This window comes from Canis aureus, chromosome 16 (genome assembly GCF_053574225.1).
Source record: "Canis aureus isolate CA01 chromosome 16, VMU_Caureus_v.1.0, whole genome shotgun sequence".
NCBI lineage: Eukaryota > Metazoa > Chordata > Mammalia > Carnivora > Canidae > Canis > Canis aureus.
This window is the reverse complement of record NC_135626.1, coordinates 44,626,159-44,653,484: the sequence shown is the minus strand read 5'-3', so window position 1 is coordinate 44,653,484 and position 27,326 is coordinate 44,626,159. Positions and strand designations below refer to the sequence as shown.

The window sequence follows — 27,326 nt, the reverse complement described above, 5'->3', positions numbered from 1 at the left end:
GTTTAAGCAGGACTGTGCCCCCAAAGATGGGGGAGCTTCAGGGGGAGTGCGGGGAGAGAATAATCACCCGATCTTTGGGTCCTGTTCATTCAGGTTAGGTTTCAGGAAGAGGGAAGAAAGTATCTGTGTGTCTTGCAACCCTTGGATTTCCACTTTGGATTTTTTGTCAAATAGCTACCAACATTTTAATCATGCTGACACTATTCTTACCTACACTGTGAGGGAAACAGTTCTCTGGCAAAGTGCCCTTGGTACACTTGGAGAACAAACAAAACCGTGCATGTCAACATTCAAGGAAAAATCAGATGAGCAGAGACAGGGTAGCTTCTGAACGTTGGAATCCCCTCCGACAGGATACTGTGTGCTCGAATGCACATCATTGTCAAGGGGAACATCCCAGGAGGGGGCCCAGATGGGAGGCACTTCTACTCTCAGCCCTGCACATCCTTCCAAAGTAAAACAAAACAAGCAAAGCGGCTGCAAGGTGCCAGAAGGATTAATATATTGTCCTTCTCCGACCTTTTCCCTTACTTTCATTTGAAGACAACAGGTGGTTCATTTCAGTCACACAGAGATACCATCCGATCCTGAATCCTCGACGAAGGATCATCAACAGATCAACTGGATACCTGTTTTCCCGAGAATAAAAGATACTCATGTTCAGAAGCTGATGTCTGAATCCTTTCAGCCCTCCATCTTTCACAACACTCGCTGATAATTACTACTTGTCAATGCTTGTTAAGAACGGCCTACATCTACTTTCTGACTCTTGGAATAAAACATACACACAATGGGCATAATTTCTGAAACTCAACATGGAGACTCTGTAAATCTAGCACACTTCATTATCTAAATGTGACAACATGAAAATGATTTTTTTTTTTTGCACTTGTGAAATTCAAGAGTGCTCATCACCTTCAGGGAAATTGGTCTTTGTTCTTGGAGTATTACAAGTACATTGCTTAAATTGCCTGTGCCAAGGAATACAGAAATAGAACAAAGAGTGTGCACATATAGCATCCTGAAAAATGATTTCATATTACTCGTTAGTCTGCTTCCAAAGCATTATACAAAATTGATTGAAGAGATATCTGGAATATCATCTATCACAGCTCAGCTCCCTCATCTCCCTTATGACTTATTTTTAAAATGCTGTTTTTAAGACACAAGGCTCAATTCATTTTTTGGAAGGCACACTCATAGATATTTGCTCAGCTCTTGTTACAGAAACTTTTTTTTTCTTTGAAGGAATCTGTCACGGGGAACATGAAATCTAAAAAATGTCTTATTTTCTTCCTTTACTATCGACTCAAAACTAGCATTGATCATAAATTCCTAAAATAATTCACCCAGATAAATGAAAGTTAAAAGGTTAAATGTATACATTTTTAGACAAGCCAAAAGTGTAGCTTCAGAACTCATAATAACTTCAAAAATTGGCACTAGTATTTGTGGAAGGAAGGCAACAGAACATTCTACCAGTAGGCTGGACTTTTTGATTTTTCTGAACACTGATTAAAACCTCAATGTAATCCTATTTATCCTTTTGAGGTTCTGCAGATTCTTACCGGATGATTTTTCATGTCTGGACTTTTCCTAACATTGATAAAGGAAGAACGTTTATTTTCTAGGTGTATTTTTAAACTCTCAATGGAAAGTAACTCATGCAGATAAAAAAATTATCTAATTTTGTTTTCTAGGCCTTTCCTTTTACCCCTGCCTACTTCCGAACAATTCATGTGGATCCTTTCAGATAGGTTATCAAACAAATTATTTCAAACATATAATCAATTAATAAATCTTTCATAAGAACTGCTCCATTTTTAAATAATAATAAAATACCTCCCCTACATGCTCACCTCTCTTCTTGATTTAATTATCAGGCAAGTAGACCTCAAGGAAAACATTCTGATTTTTAAAATATGTCTAATAATTGAGCTACTTTAGTGGGACACCTGGGTGACTCCGTGGTTGAGCATCTGCCTTCAGGCTCAGGGCATGACCCCGGGATCCTGGGACTGAGTTCTGCAACAGGCTCCCCACAGAGAGCCTGCTTCTCCCTCTGCCTATGTCTCTATCTCTCTCTGTGTAATGAATAAGTAAGTAAAATCTTAAAAAAAAAAAATTGAGCTACTTTAGTTAATTAACAACTTCATTAGCAGGAAGGCAGTCCCTCTAGTAATGGTTACAAGAAAAAGGTTCATACAAAGACAACGAATATAAGAAATACAGAGATTAAAGAAAATAGAAGGATTTAGAATATTAAGGTCTTAATGCACGCAAATTATTGGAAAGAACCAAAATACTGTTTTCAGTGTATTTCTTTAATAATAAAAAAAAACATATCATGAGAACTGACCATTGAAGCCTGACGACTCTTGCCACCTCTCATTAACTACTACTATGCCCTCTGCTGTTTGCTTTGTTAATCTATGACATTATATGGCCAAAGGCCTACATAATTCACGCCTGGGCTATTTGGTTGTCCTTTAAATCCATCCCACACTGTGGAATGGAATGGTTTTCTCCATATGGCCTCCATTTCCTCTTAACAAGTATCCAACAGTGTTTTGATTTGCCACAATAATAAAAATATTTCTTCTCCCTTTCCCTTCCATTAAGCTAAGGCTTTCTTTTCACATTTCTTAATGCTGGCGGTAACCTTCCTCTAATTTCAAAGCTTTTTTATTTCTCTTATCACTTGAGAGGATGTGTGTTCTTACATCCCAATTCTCTCCCACTTCACATACAATCCTCATTCTCAAGAAAGGAGCCACTGCTGAGAAATTTAGTAGTAATAAAAAGAACCCAAAGCTTCCATACCTAATAGCCACTAAGCATACCATGGACTGGGCACTGTTCTTAGAGCCTTACGTCTATTTGTTTATTTACATTTCTCAATTACCTCATGAGGTAGATATTTTTATCATTGCCTTTGTATCTGTAGGAAACCAAGGCAGAGAAATGATCTGTTTTGCTCAATTCACAGAACTAGTACAAGCCGATCCTGGAACAACATGGGGGTTAGGGGCACCTCCCCTCCCTACACAGTTGAAAATCTATGAATAACATTTTTTAAAATTAAAAAAAAATTATATTAGGTCTTAAATTTTATTTATTTTTAAAAAGGTTTTATGTATTTATTCTTGAGAGACACAAAGGGAGAGGCAGAGACATAGGCAGAGGGACAAGCAGGCTCCCTGTGGGGAGGCCAATGTGGGACTCGATCTTAGGACCCCAGGATCATGACCTGGGCCAAAGGCAGACACTCAACCACTGAGCCACCCAGGTGCCCCTAGGCTTTTAATTTTAATTCCAGTATAGCTAACATAGTATTATATTAGTTTCAGGTGTACACTTTAGCGATTCAACAATTCCATATATCTGCCAGTTGTTCATCATGACAAGTGACCTCCTTAATCCCCATCACCTGTTTCACTCATCCCTTCACCCACCACCCCTCTGGCAACCATTAGTTTTTTCTCTATAGTTACGAGTCTGTTTCTTGGATTGTGTCTTTCTTTTTCCTTTGTTCATTTATTTTGTTTCTTAAATTCCACATATGAATGAAATCATATGGCATTTGTCTTTCTCCAACTGACTTCTTTCACTTAGCATTATACTCACTAGTTCCATCCATGTTGTTGCAAATGGCAGGATTTCATTCTTTTTAATGGTTGAATAATAGTCCATTGTGTACGTATACCACATCTTCTGTATCCATTCATTTGTGGATGGACACGTTGGCTATTGCAAATAATGCTGCAACAAACACCAAAGTGAACATATCCTTTTGAATTAAGTGTTTTTGTATTCGTTGGGCAAATACCCACTCATGTGATTACTGGATTGTAGGGTGGTTTTTTTTTTTTAAGATGCTATTTATTTATTCATGAAAGACACAGAGAGAGAGAGGCAAAGACACAGGCAGAGGGAGAAGCAGGCTCCATGCAGGGAGCCTGATGCAGGACTCGATCCCGGGTCTCTAGGATCAGGTCCTGGGCTGAAGGCAAGTGCCAAACTGCTGAGCCACCCGGGCTGCCCTTGTAGGATGGGTCTATTTTTAACTTTTTGAGGAATCTCCATACTGTTTTCCACAGTGGTCACACCAGTATGCATTGCCACCAACAGTGCATGAGGCTTCCTTCCCCTCTGCATCCTTACTAATGCTTGTTGTTTTTTGTGTTTTTGATTTTAGCCATTCTGACAGGTGTAAGGTGATATCTCATTGTAGTTTTGATTTGCATGTCCCTAGTGATGAGGGATGCTAAGCATCTTTTCATGTGTATATTGACTATCTGGATGTCTCCTTTGAAGATATGTCTGGTTCATTTTTTCTGCCATTTTGAATTGGATTGTTTTTTGGGCATTGAGTTGTATACGTTCTTTATAATTTGAGTACAACTGACACACTATATTACATCTGTTTCAGGGAAATCCATTAATAATTTTTGGCTCTACCAAAACTTATCTAGTAATAACATACTACTGACTGGTAGCCTTACAGATAACATAGTCGATTAACATGTATTCTGTATGTAATATTGATTATATACTGTACTCTTACAATAAAGTTAGAGAAAAAAAGCGTTAGGAAAATCCTAAGGAGCATACATTTACAGTACTGTATTCATTGGAAAAAAATCCACAAATAAGTGGATTCATGCAGTTCAAACCTGTGTTATTCAAGGGTCAACTGTAATTAGAAGAGCCAGGAGTCCAACCCAGCCAGGCAGTCTGACTCCAGAGTCTGTGCTGTAATCCCCCTCACAATTATGGTCAGCCCATACAGATCTAGTGTCATCAAATTATACCTGTGAACAACTAGCCAATAATGGAAACTGACTTGTCATGGAAGCAAGTGCTCGAGCTCTGTCAGTGTATCTGCTCCATGGGATACTACACAGGAAAATAGCATCTTCTTATGCTATATTTTTGGTATTTGACACTTTTCTATCTCTACCAGAATCCTCTAAACATGAAACCAGGGCCCAAAATTCATATTTACTTGAATTTTTATTGCACCTAATTTTTCACAGTATTTACAGCCTAAATCACAGTATTTACAGCCTGAACCACAATGAATGGTATCTCAGGGGCTCTTATGTCATCAGTCCTCAATTGTCAACTGTTCAGTTGAGTGGAAAGAATGGTGATTCTAACTACAGCTAAGATAACAGAGACACTTATCTACTCCTGTGCAGGTGATGCAGGGAACATTATTTTCTCTGAAATAGACCTGAAATGATTTTATTAATTTAAAGTTGATTATTTTGCTTTTTATGTATGAATTTGGTTTTTGCAGTATTCATTATAAGTAGATTAAATATGTTCCAAATTATCTGACTCCCTTTTATTTTTCTTTTAATCTGTATCTGAACATATCCACTAGTTCTCATGAAATATACTTCCATATAATAACATTCTGAATTTTTCTGCCTTTTCCAGCCTAAACTGCTTTCAGTAGAAATATTCATCATGTGATGCCTGGGTGGCTCAGTGTTTGAGCGTCCGCCTTTGGCTCAGAAAATAATCCTGGGGTCCTGGGATAGAGTACTGCATCGGGCTCCCTGCAGGGAAGTCTGCTTCTCCCTCCGGCTATGTCTCTGCCCCTCTCCTTGTGTCTCTAGAATAAGGAAAATCTTTAAAAAAATATTCATCATATTTGACTCTTCTACTAATATAAAATTTTAAAAACAGGTAGGATAGGTATTAATTTGCTAATTCAGATATGAGAAAACAGCAGGAATCCTTAGAATCATTTTTTCATGTAACATCTTTTGATTCATCATCAAAAATGGATTGAGACAGAACAGAGGAACTATATTATGTAGAAGGCACTTGAAGAGCATCATTAACCAATAATTCCATATTTCAGAGTCACAATTGTCCTTGAAAAATAGTCTGTGACTACTGGTTATATAAAGACTTGAGGATGACAATCATTAAATATCTTTATAGAACACAGGCTTTACGTCTCTGAGTTGGGAGGTAGATTAACAGGTTGGTAGCACAGAGGTATAACTTTAATCATATTTTGGAAAGCTTTGTTTCTCTGGTATTTAATTTTAAATATAACAGAGAATACCTAGTAATGATTTTGGTTTCACCTTCATATTGCCTCTAAGTCAACATCCTATATATCAGGTCACTTAAAATTGTAACAGTGAGGGTTCTCAGCTTGCAAACTAAAACAGTCCCTTCAGCTTACTAGATTAAAATTTGAATCAACTTGACCCCTCCAATGTTGAAGAAGAAAGAAACTGATATTTGCAGATACAGGGATAAATAATGCAATGATTTTACGTTTGAGGTGGCTTGCTCACCTCCTATGAATTATAATAATTTGCTTAATCTTAGTTTAGAAGATAGTTAGATGTCATAAATATATTCTGCTTCAGGTGACTGGGTGGCTCAGTCAGTTAAGCACCTGATTCTTGATTTTGGTGTCTGCTTGTCTCCCTCTTTCTCTGCCCCGCCTCCCTGCACATGCAGTCTCTCTCTTCCTCTCAAATAAATAAATAAATCTTTTAAAATATATATACTCTGCTTCCTTTCTGGAATCTACCTGTAATGCCAGGAGCATTTATTGTGAATATATGTTGTCCCTAACTTCAAACCTAGATATACTTTGGTTTGCTATCTCACTAAGATGGTGTAAGAACTAATATTATGAAATTTATACATATTTAACATTTTTTTACACAGTATATTTTAAATGACTACTAATAGAAGCTCTATTTTACGCAAAATTAACAAGTCTTTGTAAGTTAGGAGCCAAGCATTATATCTTTTCATAAGGCACTACCTGGGTATTTAAAAAAAAATCATTCAAATGCCTCTTAAAAACCTGTAGAATGAGCTTCTGACATCAAAGATCTCGTGGAAATAAGCTTAAGGAAATTGTATACGACGCTTTCTGCAATTTTCTTTGAAATATCCACCAGCATTCCAAAATTTACTTAGTGCCAGATGGCACTATGCCCAAAACTGTTTAGTACATGCGTTTGATATTTATTTGGATGACAACAATCCAGAAACAACAGGATAAATGAGGCCCTGTAAAATGGAAATCTCTGGTTGCTTTTGCAAATGTGCAGGTTTTTAGGTTCTCTTCATTTCCCACCTAAATGTCAGTAAAGAAAGGCTGCTGGAAAGGAGCTCTGAAATAGACTTCCGAACAATTCCACAGGCAGTAGGTATCATCTAATAGACCTCTGCTGTTTTACTCCGTATGTTGCAGGCTACAGAATCATGAAAAGGCACGGAGCATGTGGCTCACGTTACTGCACCATAAAGAGGTTAACCTTAACCCTCTTTATGGTACGAAGCCCAATCTATAAAATACCATCAGACACTTATTATAGCTACTTTCTAATACTATACAATTACATAATACTTCTAAAATGCTATTTGGTTATAAGATAGACTAATTTAACAAATATATAGAACCCACTGTTTTTACAAATTTGGCTCACAAACAAAATTATTAGTCTACCATCTCCAAGGAGCGGAAATAAGGAAGATTAGCACTATTTTCAACTTATCTGCCATATGCCATTAATAATAAAGCATTTCCTTTGGACACTAATCCAAATGGAAAAATTTAAGGAAAAGTTGATTCATTATATTGACTATAATTATCTCTACAGCACCGTATAGTTCAGACAGCTTAATGCTCTGTGGGCTTCTGAACTTTTTCTGTAACTTGCATATATCACTTATCTAAAATATTTCCCAGAATATTTTATAGTTTTTTAAAAAAGTGCAGCAGGGCAGTCTGACCTGAATTATTCAGGTCTGTGACTGAAGCCCAGAACCATCTATTAATATCAATGTAAACAGATCAAGGAGCCCTCAAGGGCACAACACTGTCCTATATCAGTGTTTCTAACTCATCCTCAAATAGTACAGGATTTACTGAATTGTCACAGCACGTTGGCTAAGGTACAGAGTGTAAAGGAGATACCCAGATTTACTGTGGACTTTATGGGTCTGGAGTGGAGCTTATCCCATGAGTAACTAATATAAAACAAGGCAAAATGTTACTAAATGACTCTTAACCTGAAAAAGGTACAGTTTCCAGGGCATTGGCAAGAATGTTACCTAGCCTAAAACAAGACTGGATAGCTCAACTAAGGGACTAGGAATCAGAAGACAAGTTTCTACCTTGATAGCCAGATAGTTTTAAATCACATGTTTTCCCATCTTATCCAAGTAAAGCAATAACATGAGGTGATAATGATGATAAACTGGGATTTAGGGACAACCCACTTCAGTGTCACCGTAAGGATAAAATTATAAATGGTGGATGTGGAAAGAGCCTGTAAACCTTGAAATATTATACAAATGTTACTAACATTACCCACAGGATTTAAGTTTCTCAGAACAGAGATCATCCTTTTTCCATTTTCTTAACCCATACCATGTTGGGTTAGAAACATGGTACACTGTAGGTCTTAGTGAAGGTCTATTACTTTTTAAAATGGGATGTAATAAACCAGGATGCTTTTCTCTTTTCTTTCTGGGCTCCCAAGATAAAAAGATTTGTGAGATGTAATGTTTCATAGCTGGCATTGCCTGTATTTTGTGTTTTGATTTTTCTTAATCCTTCTTTCGTGCATAGACCTAGTATTTAAACATCTGGGATTTGAATATCCTGAGAGATAAGTAAGAAAAGGAAAATAGATGGAAAAACAGAGATATTCAAGGAAAACTGAGAGCTCATTTTTTCCTATGTTACAAGATTCATGATTCTTATAGTAAATGCTCCATTTAATCAGTCTATCAAGAAATACTTGGAACAGACTTGCTCTGTATCCCCTGCTGTGATATAGAAGATCTCCAGGGTGTTCATGAGTATTCCCAAGGACTATACAATATAGTTGGGGAATTAAGACTTTTGTATTAGAAACAGTTCAAGTACAAGCTGACTGAAAAAAAAATTGAACACCTTTGGAAATGCATAATTAGTAACTGGGGTTGGGGTTCATAGGAATATGTAGTCAAGACCAATTTGTAAAGCAAGGTCTGTATACTAGTTCAGTTAAGGGCCAGAAAGTAAATATTTTATGTTTTGCAGGCCAGGTAGTCTTTATTGTAGTTCAAAAGTAGCCACAGGCAATACATAGGTAAATAGGCATAGTTGTACTCCAATAGCATTTTATTTACAGAAACAGCAGGTACCATGAATTTGGCGCATGGGCCATAATTTTACAACTCCCATTGTAAAGAAATTCTCCCTACAGAGAGTGAGCAAGTGAGCATGAGTAGGGGGAGGGGCAGAGGGAAAGGATGAGAGAGAATCTCAAGCAGACTCCACAATGAGTGTGGAGCCCCATGCACGGCTTGACCTCAGAACCCTGAGATCATGACCTGAGTTGAAATCAACAGCCGGGTGTTTAACCAACTGTGCCACCCAGGTGACCCTAGAGTTCTTTACAATTTAATAAATGTTTGATATGTGCCTTTCATGTCACTAGGGCATGCATCTATCACCCTGGACCCCTCTGTAATATATCACTTCTGACAACTGCAATGACAGCCATGACAAGATTCTTCATTCTTTTAAGGTTGCAAACAATGATGCAGTACAAATAGGAGGTTCTAGAGAAGCTGCAAAGTGAAATATTTGAGTATCTGGGTGGCCAAGGTGCACTTCTTTTTGGATCACCCTGTATGATACAAATCAACGACTGATTAAATATGGGATTGATTAGGAGCAAAGCAGCTCCAAATTTAAGTGTAACTTGAACCTGACATACAGAGCATGATCATTTATTTGGCTTTCTGTAGAGCTCTGACTTGTTCAGATTTTCAGAAGCCAGATGGGGCAGGACCACAGAAGAAAATGAGTGAGTGTTGTATGAGAGACACAACGATGTACACACACACACACGTGCATGTGTGTGTGTTTACAGAGGTTGAAACTGGTTGATTTGACTATAGTGGGAGGAGAAGAAAAAGTATATGCATCTGTTGGATTAGACATCATATCAATTTTCTCTCTTAACAGAATTTGAAATCTTTTTTGTGCCGCTCTGTATTACTTCACCTAATGATTCAAAGCAGTTTGCTATCTGCTTTACACACCACCTAGATGACATATGAACATCTTATAGGGTGAATGCTAGGCAGGAATCATTTCTATTCTTACTTCCCTAGAACCTACATCCTTTGTCAGTCAGCTCATGCCAGTATGCCTGGCTAAGATTCAATTTGGTTTTGAAACCAAAAAGTTGAAAGAGCACCACATTGGAGTTCTGTATAGCTCCTTGACTGCTTAGACACACTGAACATTCATATTACAAATTTTTTATTCAATAAGAATGAATAATGAGGACTCTGGAGAGTCAGCTGGCATTTCCATTAGATACATCAGACACTTATTTTCAAGGTTGTTGGTAGTAATTTGAAAATCTCTTAAGAGGAGTCTTAAAGTATTAGTCAAACACTTTTTAGATAATCATATATCATAATGAAATAAAAATTCTTCTTCCTAGTAAATCTCTGTGTTGGCATTTGTTTAACTTCTAACAAAGAACGCTAAGATAAGCTAATCAATCCATTTTCGGTGAATACATTCAGTATGTAATAAATCTATCCACACATCAGATAAACAAGTATTAACTGAACACATATTATGTGCATGGCATATATCTTACCTCGGGAATCATGATGAAGATGAAACTGTCCCCACCCAAGCTTAGAACAGGGGCCAAATATAGACAAGTAAGGTCTGCCCAAGGGAGTAGGTTAGGAATGTGTGGAGAAGGAAAGATTTAGCAGAAAAGGTAAGATCTGTACTTAAGTAATATTACTGCAAGTATTCAATATATGGCCCTTAAGAGCTAATAGATGCCATCAGAATTTAAAGGGGACAATGTTTTAAGACAGAGGGATGTGATCAAGGACAACTTCATAGAAGCAGTGACCTTGAATCTTCAATGAGGGGTAGATGCCAGAAAAATGAAGACTTAGGGTAGGGCCAGAATAAGGTAAAGACGTAGACTGGCATGAGTTAACAAACAGAAGTGGTGACACGGAGATTCGTATTTCAGAAGGATAAATAATCCTGTTTTGACCACATTGCTTAAACAAAGGAATCACAGAGGATATGAACGGAAGATAAGGAGGAAAAGGTATAGCTGGGCCATATACTGGAGAGGGCACTGGAAGCTAAGCTCAATCTATCTTGGGATTTCTAAAATTTCTACCAACAATCATAATTCATTGTGATATATTAATGCAATAAAAACAAAATTTGTACTAAAAGCTATTGTACAGTTACAACTCATCCAGTTCCGTAAACTGCCCTGCCATGTTTCTTTCCAATATATGTCATTATATATAACGTACCTATTTATACTGTAATTTCCTAGAATCCAGGAAAGTAGATATTCAGAGTTGAACTCTTAGCTTTAACTCTGGCACCTTCTTTCCCATGTTTCTGACATCTAGTAGACATTGTTGGAAAACATTCATAAATGTCACATACAGATGAGTGTTGCTATCTGGAAGGCAACGTTTCAAACTGTGATTTGAATATTTCTTGTCTCATCTCTTAAGGGATATTGTTATGACAGTCATTAGTTGGTCTGTAGGAATAGGGGATCAGGAGCCCTTAATCCCAATGTAAAAAGTAGAATAGTACACCTCTCTTCCTTTAAATCTTTGGTGGTTTTAATCAGACACTGAGCTGGGTTTACAGCTATTGGATCTTAGAACTGGAACTTAGTTTGACCCTCCTCATTTTAGTGGAACCAAAAGAGGACCAGAAAGTTAAATGATCTGCCTTAGGAGACACTGCTAACTTTTTCTGCAGTCAGGACTAGAATTCACATCTTTTAGAGTCTAGTGTTTTCCTCATATCAAAAGTTACACTTACCAAATCTCATTAGCTTTATTTTTTTTCAAAAGATTTTTATTTATTTATTTGTCAGAGAGAGAGAGAGAGAGAGAGAGAGAGAGAGAGAGAGAATACAGGTAGGGGGAGCAGCAGCCAGAGGAAGAGAGACAGCCTTCTGGCTGAGCAGAGAGCCCAACATGGGGCTTGATCCCAGAACCCTGGGATCATGACCTGAGCTGAAGGCAGATGCTTCACGGACTGAGCCACCCAGTCTCCATTTCATTAGCTTTAAATTAACTTAAAAATAGAATGTCCGGGGGATCCCTCCGTGGCGCAGCGGTTTAGTGCCTGCCTTTGGCCCAGGGCGCAATACTGGAGACCCAGGATTGAATCCCACGTCGGGCTCCCGGTGCATGGAGCCTGCTTCTCCCTCTGCCTATGTCTCTGCTTCTCTCTCTCTCTGTGACTATCATAAAAAAAAAAAAAAAAAAAAAAAAATAATGTCCGGGGTGTCTGAGTGGCTCAGTCCATTAAATGGACTTGACCTTGGGCTCAGATCATGATCCTGGGGTCCTGGGATCGAGCCCCACATTGGGCTCCCTGCTCAGAGGGCAGTTTGCTTCTCCCTCTTCCTCTGTTCTTCCCTCCCACCCCCATCCCTGCTCATGCTCACTCATGCTCTCTCTCAAGTAAATAAAATCTAAAAAAAAAAAAAAAAGAATGTCAGTAACTTCTCAAGGTGTCACTATACACCAGCGTTTCTCAAACTCAGCCCTACTGACATCTGAACCAGATAATTCTTGGTTGTGGGAGGCTTCCTGTGCCTCACAGTAAGATTATCAGCATCTCTGATCTCTACCCACTAGATGCCAGTATCACTGACTGCCCCGCCCCCGCCCCCCCATTGTGACAACCAAAAATGTCTCCAGATATTGCCAAATGTCCCTGGGTGGGTGGGTGAGGGCAAATTCACCCCAGGTTGAGACATGCTATCTTCCCCTCACCTTCTCACCCTGCATGTACTTCTAGAATAATTCTTTCAGAGCCAGTCTGACTTAACCTAAGGGCATCCTTCCAAGAATCACACTTCTAACCTGACAGCACAGGGCTTTGCCCAGGTGTTCTAGTTTTCCCTGCAGGTGTTACTATCGCTGGAATCTAGTTATTGCAGGCTGTACATGGTCACAAGTCCTTTCCCGATTTATTGCATTCATTGTTTCAGTATGCATCTGAGTACCTATTATATGCTAGTTCCAGGGCACTGGGAATGCAGAGATAAGTTTCTGATCTTCAGGAGTTCAGGCTCCTGGAGGAGACAAAGATGTAAATGAACACCTGTCAGTCCTATGATGAGAATCAACAAAGAGGTGTATGCTGGGAACTACAGAATCAGAGAATACAGCTAATTCACACTGAGGGTGCTCACAGGGTGCTGGGTCACAGAAGGCTGTCAGAAGTTAGCAGCCAAGCTAACTCTTCAAGCACAGATCAGAATGAGCTAGGTTGAGAATGGAAAAGGCCTGCCAGCCAGAGGGATCAGTATATCTAAAAGAATGGAGAGAGAAATCTGGCTTCTGGCTATAGCATCAACGTAGGGTGACAAATGAAGCTAGAGAGTAAGCAGTGGGCAGGACTGAAGGAGCCAATTATACCATGCCAAGGAGTGTGCCACTGTCTTGATGGCAACTATAAGCTGGGGGGTGGGGAGAGGAATGCATCACATTTGGCTTTTATTATTATTTTTTTAAATTTTATTTACTTATTCATGAGAGACACACACACAGAGAGAGAGAGAGAGAGAGAGAGGCAGGGACACAGGCAGAGGGAGAAGCAGGCTCCCTGCAGGGAGCCTGACTCAGGACTTGATCCCAGGACCCCAGGATCACGCCCTGGGCTGAAGTCAGATGCTGAAGCACTGAGCCACCCGGGTGCCCCAGTATAGAACATTTTCAAGATGGGGGATTCGAAGCAGGAGCACAAGCCACCTCATGATAAACACCTGAGGTACTGTCTAATAAAAGAATAATGTGCCAGATTTTGTTTCGGCTTCCTTACACCTCCATGGGAGAGCTTCCTATCTTAGGAGCATCTAGGAGCATCGCCACAGACTGGCAGGAAGAGGAAAGGCCCATGGCTGTTGAAAGGTACAGCTTCTACCACCACCCAGGACTGTCTACGGGGAGAGGAAAGCATTGACCAAGGCAAGAACTTTTTTCTTCTGGAATCTAAGACTTCAGAGAGAGGCTGAATTCCCTATGGAAACTTGACAAGTATATTTTCCAGAAAGAAAAAGAAAAAAGATCACTTTTTGCTATTTTTATTTATTTTTATGTATCTTTTTAAATAAGCTCCACGCCCAACGTAAGGCCTGAATTTATCACCCTGAGATCAAGAGTTGCAACCTCTACCAACTGAGCCAGCGGCCATCTCTATGTTGGTGTTTTGAAACATGTGGTGCAGCCAATTTATCGGTCAAAGGTGTTTTGCATATGGGTGTATGGGTGAATATGTGCATTGGCTGTGGAACATTATTGTTTCTATGGGAATACGGATTGCAGATGGATTTTCAGAATGCAATCCATGTGCCAGCGGTGAACTGTGTATGCCATGAACAGAAAGCACAAGCACAAAGGACAAAATGCACTAGACGGGTTGTGATCAGAACTCTTCCATAAAGAAAGGCGTCTGGGACAATCTAAGAGCAATGCTGCTGACCACATAAAATGCAAACTGATGTAAGCTCTGCGTTGCTGTGCAGGCCCTGGGGTGGGATGGGGATGTTAAGGGAGTCTGTGCGCAGCAGTTCCAGTAGCTACCCCAAGGCCTGGCACTTAGCAGGTGCTCCACTAATGTTTGCGGGGGTGAACGGGATGCACCGATGCAGATCTCCACACTTACATGCCTCTTGGTTAAATGAGGCTCAGAGAACAAAAATGCCGGTTCCAAGAGGTGCTGAGATGGTGTGTGCAAGAAGGAGAGGAAGAGCCAGCAATGATTTGCCTGGAAGGACAGTGAAAGAAAATTAGCCAGCAAGTCTCTGAGTCTGTTGCTCCTGGGATACAGACCCCCTTCGACTTGGGGACAGAAGCCAATATGAATACAAGGTGACCCTGATTAATTCTCAATAATATCAGGACAGGAGATTAACCTCGGTAAATCAATGTTCCTTCCAACACCTACGGTGTATTTGTTTTAAGAGCTGATTTGCTGACTTCTAGCTTAAACATGGTGGCCTTCTTCCCTCTGATGTATCCATTACTCAGAAGGCCCTGGCTTCCTAGAATTCCAAACAAAACTACAATAGTTTTCATTTGCAGTCATCAAATCTACCTGAATTGTCTTTCAAAATGCCCTTTTTAATTTCCCGCTACTGACCTGACCTATCTCTAGACCCTCCGAGAGTTTCCATTCATGGAGATAGCTGAGGACAAATTTTCTGAAAACAATGCTTGGATTCTGTTAAGCGCCCCCCCCCCCCCAAAGCCTTTCACCTCCCAAGTACCTGCTGAATAAAGTCCAACCCCCTAGTTGGCCTTTACCGCCCAGCACAGTCCTCACCTACACATTCTGTCCACCACCACTTTTGCATACAAGGCAACATGGTATCCTTAGTGTCTCCTGAATAGGCTGTCCTCATTTCCTTACCCTGCCTGTTAGGGTCTCAGATGCCTACAATCCTCCATTTCCCCCACTCTACCTTGAAAGCACATTTCTGAGTCTGGTCTACTCAGTAAAGCAGAAGTCTGAGCTCATTTCAGCCCATGCCCCCAGACTCGGTTTCATTCCTTGCATGGAATCACCCTGCGCATCTCTGGCTTCCTTGCGTAGGGGGTGGCTCTGTCTACCATATTGCTGCCCATCCCCTAGCCATGAACAACACATGACAAGTGGATGCCCCAAGACCCTAGAAAGGAGGCTGGCCCATCCAAGCTTAACAAATACCTGTTGATTTTGTCGACTAAATTCAAGATACCTGATTTGCTTAAGATTACCACCCCGTTTCTCCCTTACACCAGGGACTTTCCTCCTCCATCAGGTGAGAAAAAAAAAAAAAAAGCAACTAAACATTTTAACTCTGATACAGTTAGCTTGGACACCTAAAAAGCAGCACTTCCTCTTTAACCCTTCAAGAAATGAGAACTATCCGCCCCCCCATCCCCCCAACCCCCAGGAATGAATGAATTTCAGGTTTCTTGAAAATAACCGACCCGGATCATTTCTTAGTAAAAACTCTGCATCTTCTCTCTTCAGTTGCCAGGGGTCACCTTACCTCTAAACCAGGCCAAATCACCAACCAATGCTCCATGCGAGAAAACTGTTCTAAAAAAATGGAGGTGTGGGGGTAAAACGTCTACGGGCAAGGACACTGCAACAGGTGCTGCCCTGCAAGCACGAAACAGCCAAGCCAACCTTCTCGGCGAGCCAAATGCTTTTCAGCTAACCTAATGTTCTTCAACTGTTGTTGTTTCAGGGGCTTTTCCGTAACAAAAATGCTCCCTCGCCCTGGCCCCGCCGTTTCTGGCCTCATCACTTCACTACCGACTGCATGTCTGACTTGTTTATCTGGGTGCACCCAGTCCTCCCGCTCAGCGACCCGAGCGACCACGTTTCCTTAAATCCGAGCCCCGTGGACTCTGCTCGGAACTACATTACCCAGCGGCCCCCGCGCCCTTCGCAGGAAGGACGTCTGCGCACTAAGATACTCAGTTCCAAGTTTGGAGCTTTTAGCTGCCAGCCCTGGCCCATCATGTAGCTGCAGCACAGCCTTCCCTAACGTTGCAACTGGGGGAAAAATCACTTTCCAGTCTGTTTTGCAAGGTGTGCATTTACATCTTGATTCCCTGAAAGTCCATCTGCTGCATCGGTCAAGAGAAACTCCACTTGCATGAAGATTGCACGCCTGCAGCTTGCATCTTTGTTGCAAAACTAGCTACAGAAGAGAAGCAAGGCAAAGTCTTTTGTGCTCCCCTCCCCCATCAAAGGAAAGGGGAAAATGTCTCAGTCGAAAGGTAAGAGGCTATTTGCATTACTTGCAAAAATGCAAAGGGTTGTGCATGCATTTATGAATGCATGGATGCAATTTTCGCCTGGCGATTGCATTTTTAAGTTTGAGGTTTTCCACAGCTCAGTTGCATTTCCTGTTTAGTATGTGTCTTTTTTTTGCAGACACAGAGAGTTCCTGTAAGGCAGGGCTTGCAGTTCAGCTGTGCATTGACGTTATTTGCATTCTTCTGCTAGGATTACTGAGCTCTTTTTGCCTTTTGCACAGTCAGGAGAGATAGAGCAGGTTGGTAGCGTCTAAATGTGCAGTGCTTTATATAATTGTAAAATTCTTTAGTATGCACACACATTATAAGTAATTTTATGTGCAACAGGAATACAAACTTTTAAAAAGTCCGTAGGTGAAGATGAAAGGTAAAAGTTGAGTTAAACTAGTAGGAAATTAATGTAATCTTATATTCCTTTGGGAATAAACCGTTGCGGTGCCTGTTTTTAGCTAAATTTCCATTGATATCGCTTTGAACATTAAGCAACTTTTGATTTTTAAAGGAAGTAAAGGTGAAGTGTGAATAATAACATATTACCAAAAAAAAAAAAAAAAGCAGACGAGAAGTCTTTCTCTTCTGAGATTTTGCACTGTACACCAATTGCTTATTGGCTCACAGTATTTAGAAGCAGCAGTGAGGACATAGATGTTTTATGTCTCCCCATTTGGGAGATGCTTTGCATCTTGGGGGAAAATATGGGGAGAAAAACTGTACTTTTAAGCATTATACCAACAAGAGGGGACTGCACCGTTTTGTTGAAAATCATAATAAAATCTTTTAAATGTATAATTTCATGTATTTAGACATCTATACTAAGTCAGAAATTCAGGGTTATGGTTGTTTTTAATTTTTTTTCATTTTCTTGATTTTTTTTTTTTTTTTTACACAGTTGTGTTTTGCAGCCCTAATGTCATTCTGGGGAGGGGATTTTAAAAATTTCTGACATGGCATTAGAGAGCTAAGGGGGTGTTGTCAGGTGTCTCTAGGACCCTAAGTCACTTGTTTCAGAACAAATCCTTCCCTATAGAGAAAGCATATGCCATATGAGGATGTATGGAGGGAAGAGGTGAATTAGGTATAGGTGAGTAAGACTACATGCATGGGTAAGATCTGGTGAAATTAAAGTGTCTCATAAGCTTTCTGCCTTTTTTTTTTTTTTTTTTTTGGCTTTTTGTTGAATCCCTTTTTAATTCCTGATGAGAATCATACATCTCAGACCAAGAAGGAGGTGATATATATTCTCAAGAGTTCAAAGTAAGGCTGTGTTTTCCTTGACCATTAGGGGAGAATGGGACTCTGGAAAGCTCATTGCTGAAGAACGTAGGAATTGGCATTATGAAGTGCAGATGTTCCTTAATAGAGGGAAAACCTACAATCTCTTAGACATAACAGCTTCGAATGGGCATTCCAAGCTTTGATGTATTAAAGAGCTGGCATCAGTTACTTTGTATTTGGTATACACTTATTTATTCAATTCGGTTTAATAGATGTATAAATATGTATGTGTATGTGTGTAGGTATCTGTACATATTCATGTATGTGGATGTATGAGATTTTAAATAGATAGATAGATAGATAGATAGATAGATAGATAGATAGATAATGTAGTGCATAGGATTTGGGGGCATACAAAAATATTTAAAATGTACCTGTTTCCTTCAAGGAACTTACCATTTAGAAAGCGCGTATGCAAATCATGATGATACAAGATTATTGTATAGATAGTAAAAAGAAATGTCCCAGTTGGAGTTCAGAAATGGCAATGATCTCTCTGGGAGATAGGTTTCATGAAGAAGATGGTATTATAGTGATCTTATCTTTGGACCTTAGGGTCTAAAGTAAATCAGGTTTCTTTTCTACTTTTTTTTTTTTTTTCCTCACTCTGAAGGTAGCTTTGTCCTAGTAAAGCAAGTTTCTGAGTTGAGAAACTAAAAGATACTAGCATGGCACACTTCTATCAGGAGTGCGCCCACTGTAGATCAGATACTGGTGGTGGTTCTTCAGATCAGTTCCCAGTTAGCCAAATGGTTTTTGTTAATTGGGTCCTCTTCGGAAGGTACATCTGGTGTCAATGTGAGGTTCCTGTGCAGAAAGAAAATTATCGATAGAAGGAAGTGGATGATCATTTCAGAAATGGCATGGAAGCCTTGGCCTGGATGTTAAGTGTGGAATTGGCCTAATTCAGCTACGGTATTCTCAAGTGGCCAAGACATTTTTCGCAGTACCAAACTGCTTTGTAATACTATAACCAAGTGGAATGGGAGGCAGAAGTGAAAGGTGGACACAACCTCATAGTATTGAAGAATTTAACAACATGTTCAATTCAAAGGACCTTTACGAACTTTCTGGATCACTATAATTCGGTTTCACAGACCTCTAATTTAAGGCAGAGCAGAGGCAAAAGAATTACAGACTCTCTGGGAGCTGGAAGGACTGGGCTACTTCTTCCCAGCCTTACCAGCAGTGAGATTCCGAGAAAGAATTTCTTAAAAAGAAATTTTGTTTTCCACAGTTGTAACTTTAGGTGGTATGCTTTTCAGCTTGTTTATATTAGCTGTCTGGGGTTGAGCTGACATTTTTCAAATATTAAAGTGATAGGATGCCTTTTGAGGAAATCTGAAATGTAAGTTAACAGGAAGGGCACCCAGAAAGTGCAGGAATTCCTGCACTTTACAGGAAGACAGGCTACAGGAAAAATGTGTCATCTACATTACCCCGGAGAGAAAAACTATTGTTACTAGCCCTGATGGGAGGGAGGGAGGTCGGGAGGTCTGGCATCTCCCAGGTCACCTGAAAATACATAAAAAGTTGGACTCTGTTAGAAAAGCACTCTTTTCTCACTTCTCCCTCTTTTTCACCTTTTCAAGATACTCGTTTACCTTAGTTTACAGCAATAGGTAAATGGTGTGAGAAAGGCAGGGAAGGCATAATTCAGAAGCATGTAGGGAGCGTGGCAGGCACTGTTAGGGGATCTTTTCTCCTGTAATTCATTCCCACCCTGGGAAATGAAATGTGTAAATTTCTCATTCTGTGTAAATTCCTTTGTTAGGTTGTACCAGACAGACTTGTCATGCTTAGCCTGTAATCTGAGCCGGTATGTTTTATAACCCCGTCCATCTCAGGACACAAAATCAGAATAGGTACCCTGGGTTTCCCCAGCTTGTTTTGTGTTGGGGTGGCAGTCAGCACTTCACAGGCGCTTCAGGTCAGCTGCAGGGGCTCCCAGGGGCTGTCTCTGTGGGCAGTTTAATGCTGGAGGTGGGGGGGGGGGGAAGGCTGAGGTTTGGAACTATTTTCTAGTATTTCTAGTATTTCTAATATTTCTATATAATGTTTTTAGAACAACAACAACAAAAAAGTACACCAATAATGCTTGTTCATTAGAGAGACATTTGAAAATAAAGAAAAGGAAAAGAAGAGTCACTAGCGACCGTAGTATACATTTTGGCATCTCTCCTTTTGGATTTTTTTTTCTACTCTGAGTGTAAGAATAAATTTAAAATGTGTATAGAACTAATGTCTATTTAGTTAGCTTTTGTTTCACTTACCCTTAATATACTGTGAAATATTCCCAAGTGAATATATATAAATAATAAAATGTACTTACATATATAAATAATAAAATATATAATAAATAAATATGTTTTTGAGGGGGAGGTACTGGAGGGACAGAGGGAGAGAGAGAATCTGAAGCAGGTTCCACTCCCGTTGCAGAGCCGAGGTGGGGCTTGATCTCATGACCCTGAGATCATGACCTGAGTTGAAACCAAGAGTCTGACGCTTGATCGACTGAGCCACCCAGCTGCCCCCCAAGCGAATATATTTCTACATTCATTATATTCAGTTCTGTTTTATTTACTTCAATAGAACCTTCATGTTTATTAATTTTCAGTGTTATGAAGTTGCCGTGATGATCACCCCAGTTCCTATGTTATTCTGTGTACTATGGCCTTAGTCTGAATTCCAGGTTCTGGATATCAAATTCTTCCCCACTGCCGTTTTCTGTTCCACCTTTTAACACTAGTTTTCTTCTTATTATAAAAAATGATATATGCTCATTGAAAACAAAATTCAAGCCAAAGAGAGTTTCATAATAAGAAAATTAAAATCACTCAAAGTCACACCATCCAGAGCTAAATACTGTTAACTTTTTGGTAAACATCTTGTACATATGTCAATAACTACACACATACACATATGTGCTGTTTTACACATGATATCTGATACTTTGCAACTTGTTTTATACTCCACCATATATCTTGGTCATGGTTCAACATTTGCATACACACAGTTACCCCATTCTTTTAAACAGTTGCTTATTTTAATTTGCAAGAATGTAGTTGTTTAATTAATCTCTGGTTGGACTTTCACATTGTTCCATTTTTTTTACAGCTATAAACAACATTGCAAGGAATACCATGAACATACATCTTTGTGCATTTGCCCGAGTATGTCTTTAAAATGAATTCCTAGAAATGGAAGTGTTAGGTCAGAGGGCATGGACATATTGCCAAATTGCCCTCCAGAGAGCTAACCAGAATTGATATTCCCACCAGTGTTTGGATGTGCCCATTCTCTGGTTTAAGCATCACGGTAAATATTGCCAAATAAATTGCCCTCCAGAAAAGCTATGGCTACTTCCCTTCATCCTAGTCTCATAATTTGAAAAAAAAACTTTGCCAATTTGATAAAAAGGTATTAACATTTTACTGTCATTTGTATTTTTTACCAAAAAAAAGTTGAATTTCCCCCCTTTTTTTGACATTTGTGTTTTATGTGTTTGAATTTTTTTTTCTCAGAAAATGTATCCTGAAATTTTAATACGGGGATCAAATTATTTCCAGAGTTAGGACAGAACATTCTAAAATTGCAAAGCTTAGGTAATCATGGGTTGAGAGTTGGGTCCCATGTGTCTCAACTGTTGAATTCCCTGGTGAGTTCTAATTTTAATTTTAACCCAAGTGTCTTAAATAAACATCACATATTTCGTAAATTCATTTTGTTATACTTTCTATAGCTATCCAGACCCGTATGAAAATAATAAGAAAAAAATGTAATGATCTGATTAAAATTCCAGTCTGGGAAATAACTTACTTCTGGACATTTCTGTGTTTACAGTTAATCTCTACGGGCAAAAGTAGCTTTCCTTTAGTTTCATAAATAATTCTTACAGAGCACCTGGCTGTGTTCTATGCATTGTTGCAGAATAATTGCTTTTTCTTTCTCTCTTTTTTTTTTTTAGCCTCATGTGCAATCATGTGCATCATAAAAAGGTGGCTTACTTTAGTTTGAGATTTGTTAGAAGAATTAAAGCTGTGGTCAACTTCGATGGCCTCCCAAACTATATGTCAATCACTACATCTTATCATAGCCTTCCTTAGTAAATGCACTTACTTATGCATCCTGATATTCAGTGATAGAACTTAGAGCTATGTAAGGAGTTTTTTAGTCCAATCATCACGTTTTACAAATGAGTAAATTGAAGCTTTGCAGCAAAGTGATTTGCCTGCACGTCCTCTGATTCTCTGTCCTAAAGTTCTTTTCACTAAATAACACACAAAAACTACTAATCCACACTTATAAAGCATTTTATTTTCTTCAGAATCTTTAGCATATTTCACATTTTTTTTGGTTTTGTTTGTTTTTGTGGGGGGCATGCCTGCAAAAGGGGGCTGACAGGCCAAACAGCAGGGGTTCTTTTTCTGTACCCAAGAAATGGTGATCCGTGAATCATGTTGATGAGGCTTCTTACCAGTTCTTTGCCAGGGGATATTTTGCAAATAGTCTCATTTTAATTCCCAGTGCTTACACTATACAGCTGCAAGTTTTAACCACTATAATTGTTATTTGCCTTTTATGGACGATCTCTGAAAGCCCCCGCTGGGTAGCTAACATTTCTTCATGTACATCTTTGCATCTCCACCTCGTTTAGCATCGTGCTTATAAATAAGAAGTGCTCAATAAATGTCTGACAATTAAAGTCTTTTTAATCAGCAGGGATCTCAATCTTTTTAATCCACATTTCACCAAAGGTTTGGGGTAATTAAATTATAAGGTAAATTTCTTCCTCTGCTTCTTTGTTTGCATAAATATTCCCATCACATCTTTTTGCTTCATTATTTGGAAGTTGCAGGAATAGCATAAGTAGCAGTGTCGATGGCTGAAGAAGGGTCATTTCTCCTACTCACATCCTCTAGATAGAGTCAGAGGTTGCTGGAGCCTTGGCCAACTTTTTCTTTTAAAAATCGGTGAAACTGAGGCGAGCTGTCTACAGAATCCAATGCAATAGGACTGGAGTGAATTCCTCCATCCTGTGCTGGTTTTGGGGGCTGTTTGTAAAGCTCCCTCAGCACTTGAGCCCCAGAAGGGTTGTCAGAGATCATCTGAATGTTTTTAACAGCTAGCTGCTCAGTGACAAAACAGGGAACTCTGCACGGATAACCCCCAAATGTGACCATCCCCTGCTTCCTCCTAGCCCACCGCTGCTGTCACTGCTGCACCCCCCCTTCTGCCCTGGGATTCAATTTCTACCCTGTCTCCTCATCCAGGTCTTCCTTTCCTGAGCTGGTCCATACGGTTTGATGTGCAACCCATAAAATTCCTCTTTGTACATCGAAAGGATGTTCAGATTAAAACCTAGTCACATGAAATTCATCAAAGCATCGTAATAGAGTCAACTCCGTTCCAAGTTCAAGCATTAAATAGACCCTTGCTGGATAACCCATTGTCTGTTTCATATTCTAGTTAGATAATTGGATTGAGATCAACTTTTTTTTTTTTTTTTTACAGACCATTAGCTGTAGATCTAGGTATTGATCCCAACCCACACCCCAGTGCCCCATGCTATCTTCATCCTCATCCTCATCCCTTGTATAATAGGAGTCACTTTTCATGCATTATGCTTTTGAACGTCACACAAGTCCTATGGGGATATATACTATTATTGCTCGTTTACAAATGGGGAAACAGGCTCAGGTGAGTTAACAAATTGCCCATGGCTGGAAAACCAGTAAGCAGCAGAGGCGGGATGCAAAGGAGATCTTGTCTGACCCCAGGGCCCATGCTCATTGCAAACTGGCCTCACCTGTGTTTAAGGATAGCCTGTGAGGTAAAATGGAAAAATAATCCAGAAGAGTAATATTTCCTGACACGTGAAAATCATATAAAATTCAAAGTCAGTGTCAACAAATAAAGTTTTATTAAGACACAGCTGCACACATGCATTTGTATGTTGGCTGTGGCTGCTTTACCCCCAACAATGGTAGAGTTGAATAGTAGTGATGGAGATGTAATACCCCACAAAGCCTAAAATAGTCACTATTTGGCCTTTTTCAAAAAACATTTGTTGACCTTGCCCTTTATGACTTTATTCAATCAAGTAATGGAATCTTTTTGTGATGGGGCTTCCATATTACATTCCTCTTCGGCTTTAATTGTAAGTTGTTAACCTGGACAACTGCTCCACCAGCGACCTCTGGGGCCCAGCCCACAGGAAATGTCTGAGTGGTGCTTCTCCTGGTTATGAGATTTGTAGGCCATGGCTCATTTCCGCCGAACTCAGCTACTGGCCTCCGGCAGCCCATCCTGGGGTCCTTTCCCCTCAGCTGTACTCTTCCTGTTTGCTTTAGATTGCTTTTCTTTATTTCCCCTCCCACTGAGAAGCTGTTCATTCATTCTTTCCCTGGTCCCTTCCATCTCCCCTTCCTGATGGCACATTTTGTTTCAGAAGCAACTAAAGTAAAAACAGTTCTCACTACCATCGTTGCCAGGCTTTGTTGATTATTACCATGAGCTGGCCAGAAGGTCCATCATTTCATCTGTGTGGGGAAAGATGGAAGCCTCCCTCCATAGTAAGATAGCCTCCATCTTACCTAGAGAGCTTTCCATTTATCATCTCCTGCAAAGGTTAGAACTGTTTTATCACATTAACTCCTCCACCCCTGGGTGGACAATTTTGTTTGGGGAGTGAGTATCCTTTTGCTTACAAAGTCACTGAAACTATGGGTATTGCATGTGTTTCGGAAGGGAGGGTCCTGGGACATGTTCTGAAAATGAAGAGAGGGAAGAGATGGGGATGGAAGCTACATGGGGACAGAGTAGCTTCAGTAGGATGCGCCCAGATTTGCTCATATCCAGAATGAGGTATGTTGAAGTCACATACAGGGGAGGGCTATAATCCCTACTCTCCTAGATGGTAGCCATGCTGCAGATTCTTTCTATATTCCAGATGCTGTGCTTAGCCATGGATGTGAATTATCTCACTCTCCCCTTAGCAGGGCCTGGTGAAGTGAGGTCCCATTTTGTATATGAGCAGACTGAGGCCAGAGAGGTTAAGGCACTTGCCTGAGATGGCCAGGTTGACAGTGGCAGAGCAGTAGCTTTAATCAAGGTCGGTCTGACCCTAGAATCTGAGCTCCTGGCTACTCTACTTGAGTTGTCACCCCATAATAAATTTATGAAACCGATACCCAGAAGACATGGCTGGCTGGTGATAGGAAACATAAGTGGATTCCATATGAATTTGTGTACACCCCGCCTGGGTATGGTAATTAGGAGGGGCTGACCTGTGTCTACCTATATGGAGGTTCCTTTTGACATGTTCCTTTAAGCAACTTTTGATCATGGGATACCAAGTCTGACTCATTCTGAGCGTTAAGGTTGAATTCCAGGTACAAAGTACCCATTGGTAGAAGGAAGCTGGTTACAACAGGTTTACTGATAGATCCTGTCTGTACAGACAGGAAGTTAATGTTAAACATCAGTAATGAATATTGATTCCATTAGCTGTCTTATAGGCTGTAACTAAGCCCATCCAAATTTTATGTGTCTCCCTGCACATCTCCGTCAAAAAAATTTTTTTTAGACAGGAGGAAGAACATGACCCATTTGGCACCATACCTAAGTAGAGGCGTACTATAACCCCTTTGTGGCTTAGTGATTTCCTGTATTCCTGGTTATTTCTATGTAAATGTAACGAGCGTTATTTCCTTGAAATGATGAATGAACGTACATTTCCACTGCTTTCCTCTTGTACTGAATGCTGTAGAAGAAACTAGAATTATATCTTGTTGTGGTAGAGGAGGCAGCTGGGGGAGTTGGGCAATGAATTTCTCTTTAAACCAGTGAATTCTCTCTCCACTTTGTCTCTAGCCAAAGCAGGACAGTCCTACCTGTGCTTCAGTTGTTTCCCAGGATCCCATGTGGAAGCCATGGGAATAGATGGTCTGGATGTTGAGTGACAAGTTATTTATTACTTTCCTCCATTCTCGACCCACTCCAATCCCACATGGGAGGAATGAGTTACAGATAAGGGTTAGGGCTAGAATCTGAAGAACCAGTGGTAGCAGAATGGTAAAGGGTATGGGAACTATTTTGGAGGGAAGGTGCAGAAACACCCTTTCTGTGCTGTTGGAAATCTTTATAAGCATATTCTCCATGCTTTATTTCCTCCTTCTTTTGCCCCAAATTCCATTGCCATTTGAAAAACATAATCCCAGAGACTCTGAACATACCTAAGGAGAGAACTTGCATAAGGGTTTTGTCCAGATTACTTCAACCAGTAAAGTTTGTTTGGGTCGATGCTTACATTTAAGACATTGTGGTAGGCGGAACTAGACCGGGATGCATCGTGCTCTGCTCTTTGCTTACTAGGTGTGAGCCTTGAAAAATCTAACACTCTAGCTTTGGTTTCCTTACCAGCTAAATGGAGAGACTGGCGCTCATTCATAGGATTGTTATGAAAATTAGGCAAGGGTTCTGTACGTAATGTGTTTTGGCCAGTGCTTGGCACTCATTTATTCAACAAATATTTATTGAGCACACTGCTGGGTTTGACACATTTTGCTATAGCAGGCTCACTGTGAACATAAATTTGTTCCCCTCTTCCTTTCTGTCTAGCCCTAAGAAGCTTATAGTCTAGTAGGAGGTAAGAAAAGCACAGAAATGTATAGAATAGAAGCTAGAATCCTAGATATGCCCTGAAGAGATACTGTGAGTTGGGAGGTCCGAGGAATGAGAAGGAGCTCAGGGAAATTTTTACAATGAGCGTGCAAGTATTGACATGAATTTCAGAGTTGATGAGGAAATTGTTCCCTAGATCCAAAGTCGGAATGGAGAAGGAATCTTGGGGCACCAAGAGAATGTTCGTATAGGCACAGTAATTCCTTAGAAGAATAAAAAAAGAGAAGATGTTCTAGAAAAATCTCTGAAGCTTAAAAGACCTTGCTTGTGTTTTCTAAAAATTTCCTTTTCCTTACCGAGCTATATACTGTCGTTATTACTTATGATCACAATAAGTTAACAAATGGAACATATCCTATTTCATACTTTCAGAGGGTTTTTTTTTTTTTTTTTTTTTTTTGGATTGTGGAAACTCCAGGAAATCCAGAGGTTAATAGTTAAACAAGTATATCATATCACCTGGGTTTATA

General features: G+C 39.8%; 1 protein-coding gene and 1 long non-coding RNA gene across 5 annotated transcripts in view; one reads left to right on the top strand and one right to left on the bottom strand.

Moving 5' to 3' along the window:
• The window catches only part of LOC144286761 (uncharacterized), a 48,933-nt gene extending 32,451 nt beyond the window's left edge, over positions 1-16,482 (bottom strand). For all 3 annotated transcript variants that reach the window (XR_013354723.1, XR_013354724.1, XR_013354722.1), the window contains exons 1-2: positions 16,119-16,482; positions 532-629 (exon numbers count right to left, since the gene is read on the bottom strand). This is a non-coding gene — a long non-coding RNA (uncharacterized LOC144286761). The remainder of the gene's footprint in view (positions 1-531; positions 630-16,118) is intronic.
• Positions 16,483-16,559: 77 nt separating this feature from the next.
• MAP2K6 (mitogen-activated protein kinase kinase 6) overlaps positions 16,560-27,326 on the top strand; it is a 121,468-nt gene continuing 110,701 nt past the window's right edge. For both annotated transcript variants that reach the window (XM_077853643.1, XM_077853642.1), the window contains exon 1: positions 16,560-16,857. In XM_077853643.1, the coding sequence (XP_077709769.1) occupies positions 16,842-16,857 (16 nt within the window). In that variant the 5' untranslated portion in view covers positions 16,560-16,841. The remainder of the gene's footprint in view (positions 16,858-27,326) is intronic.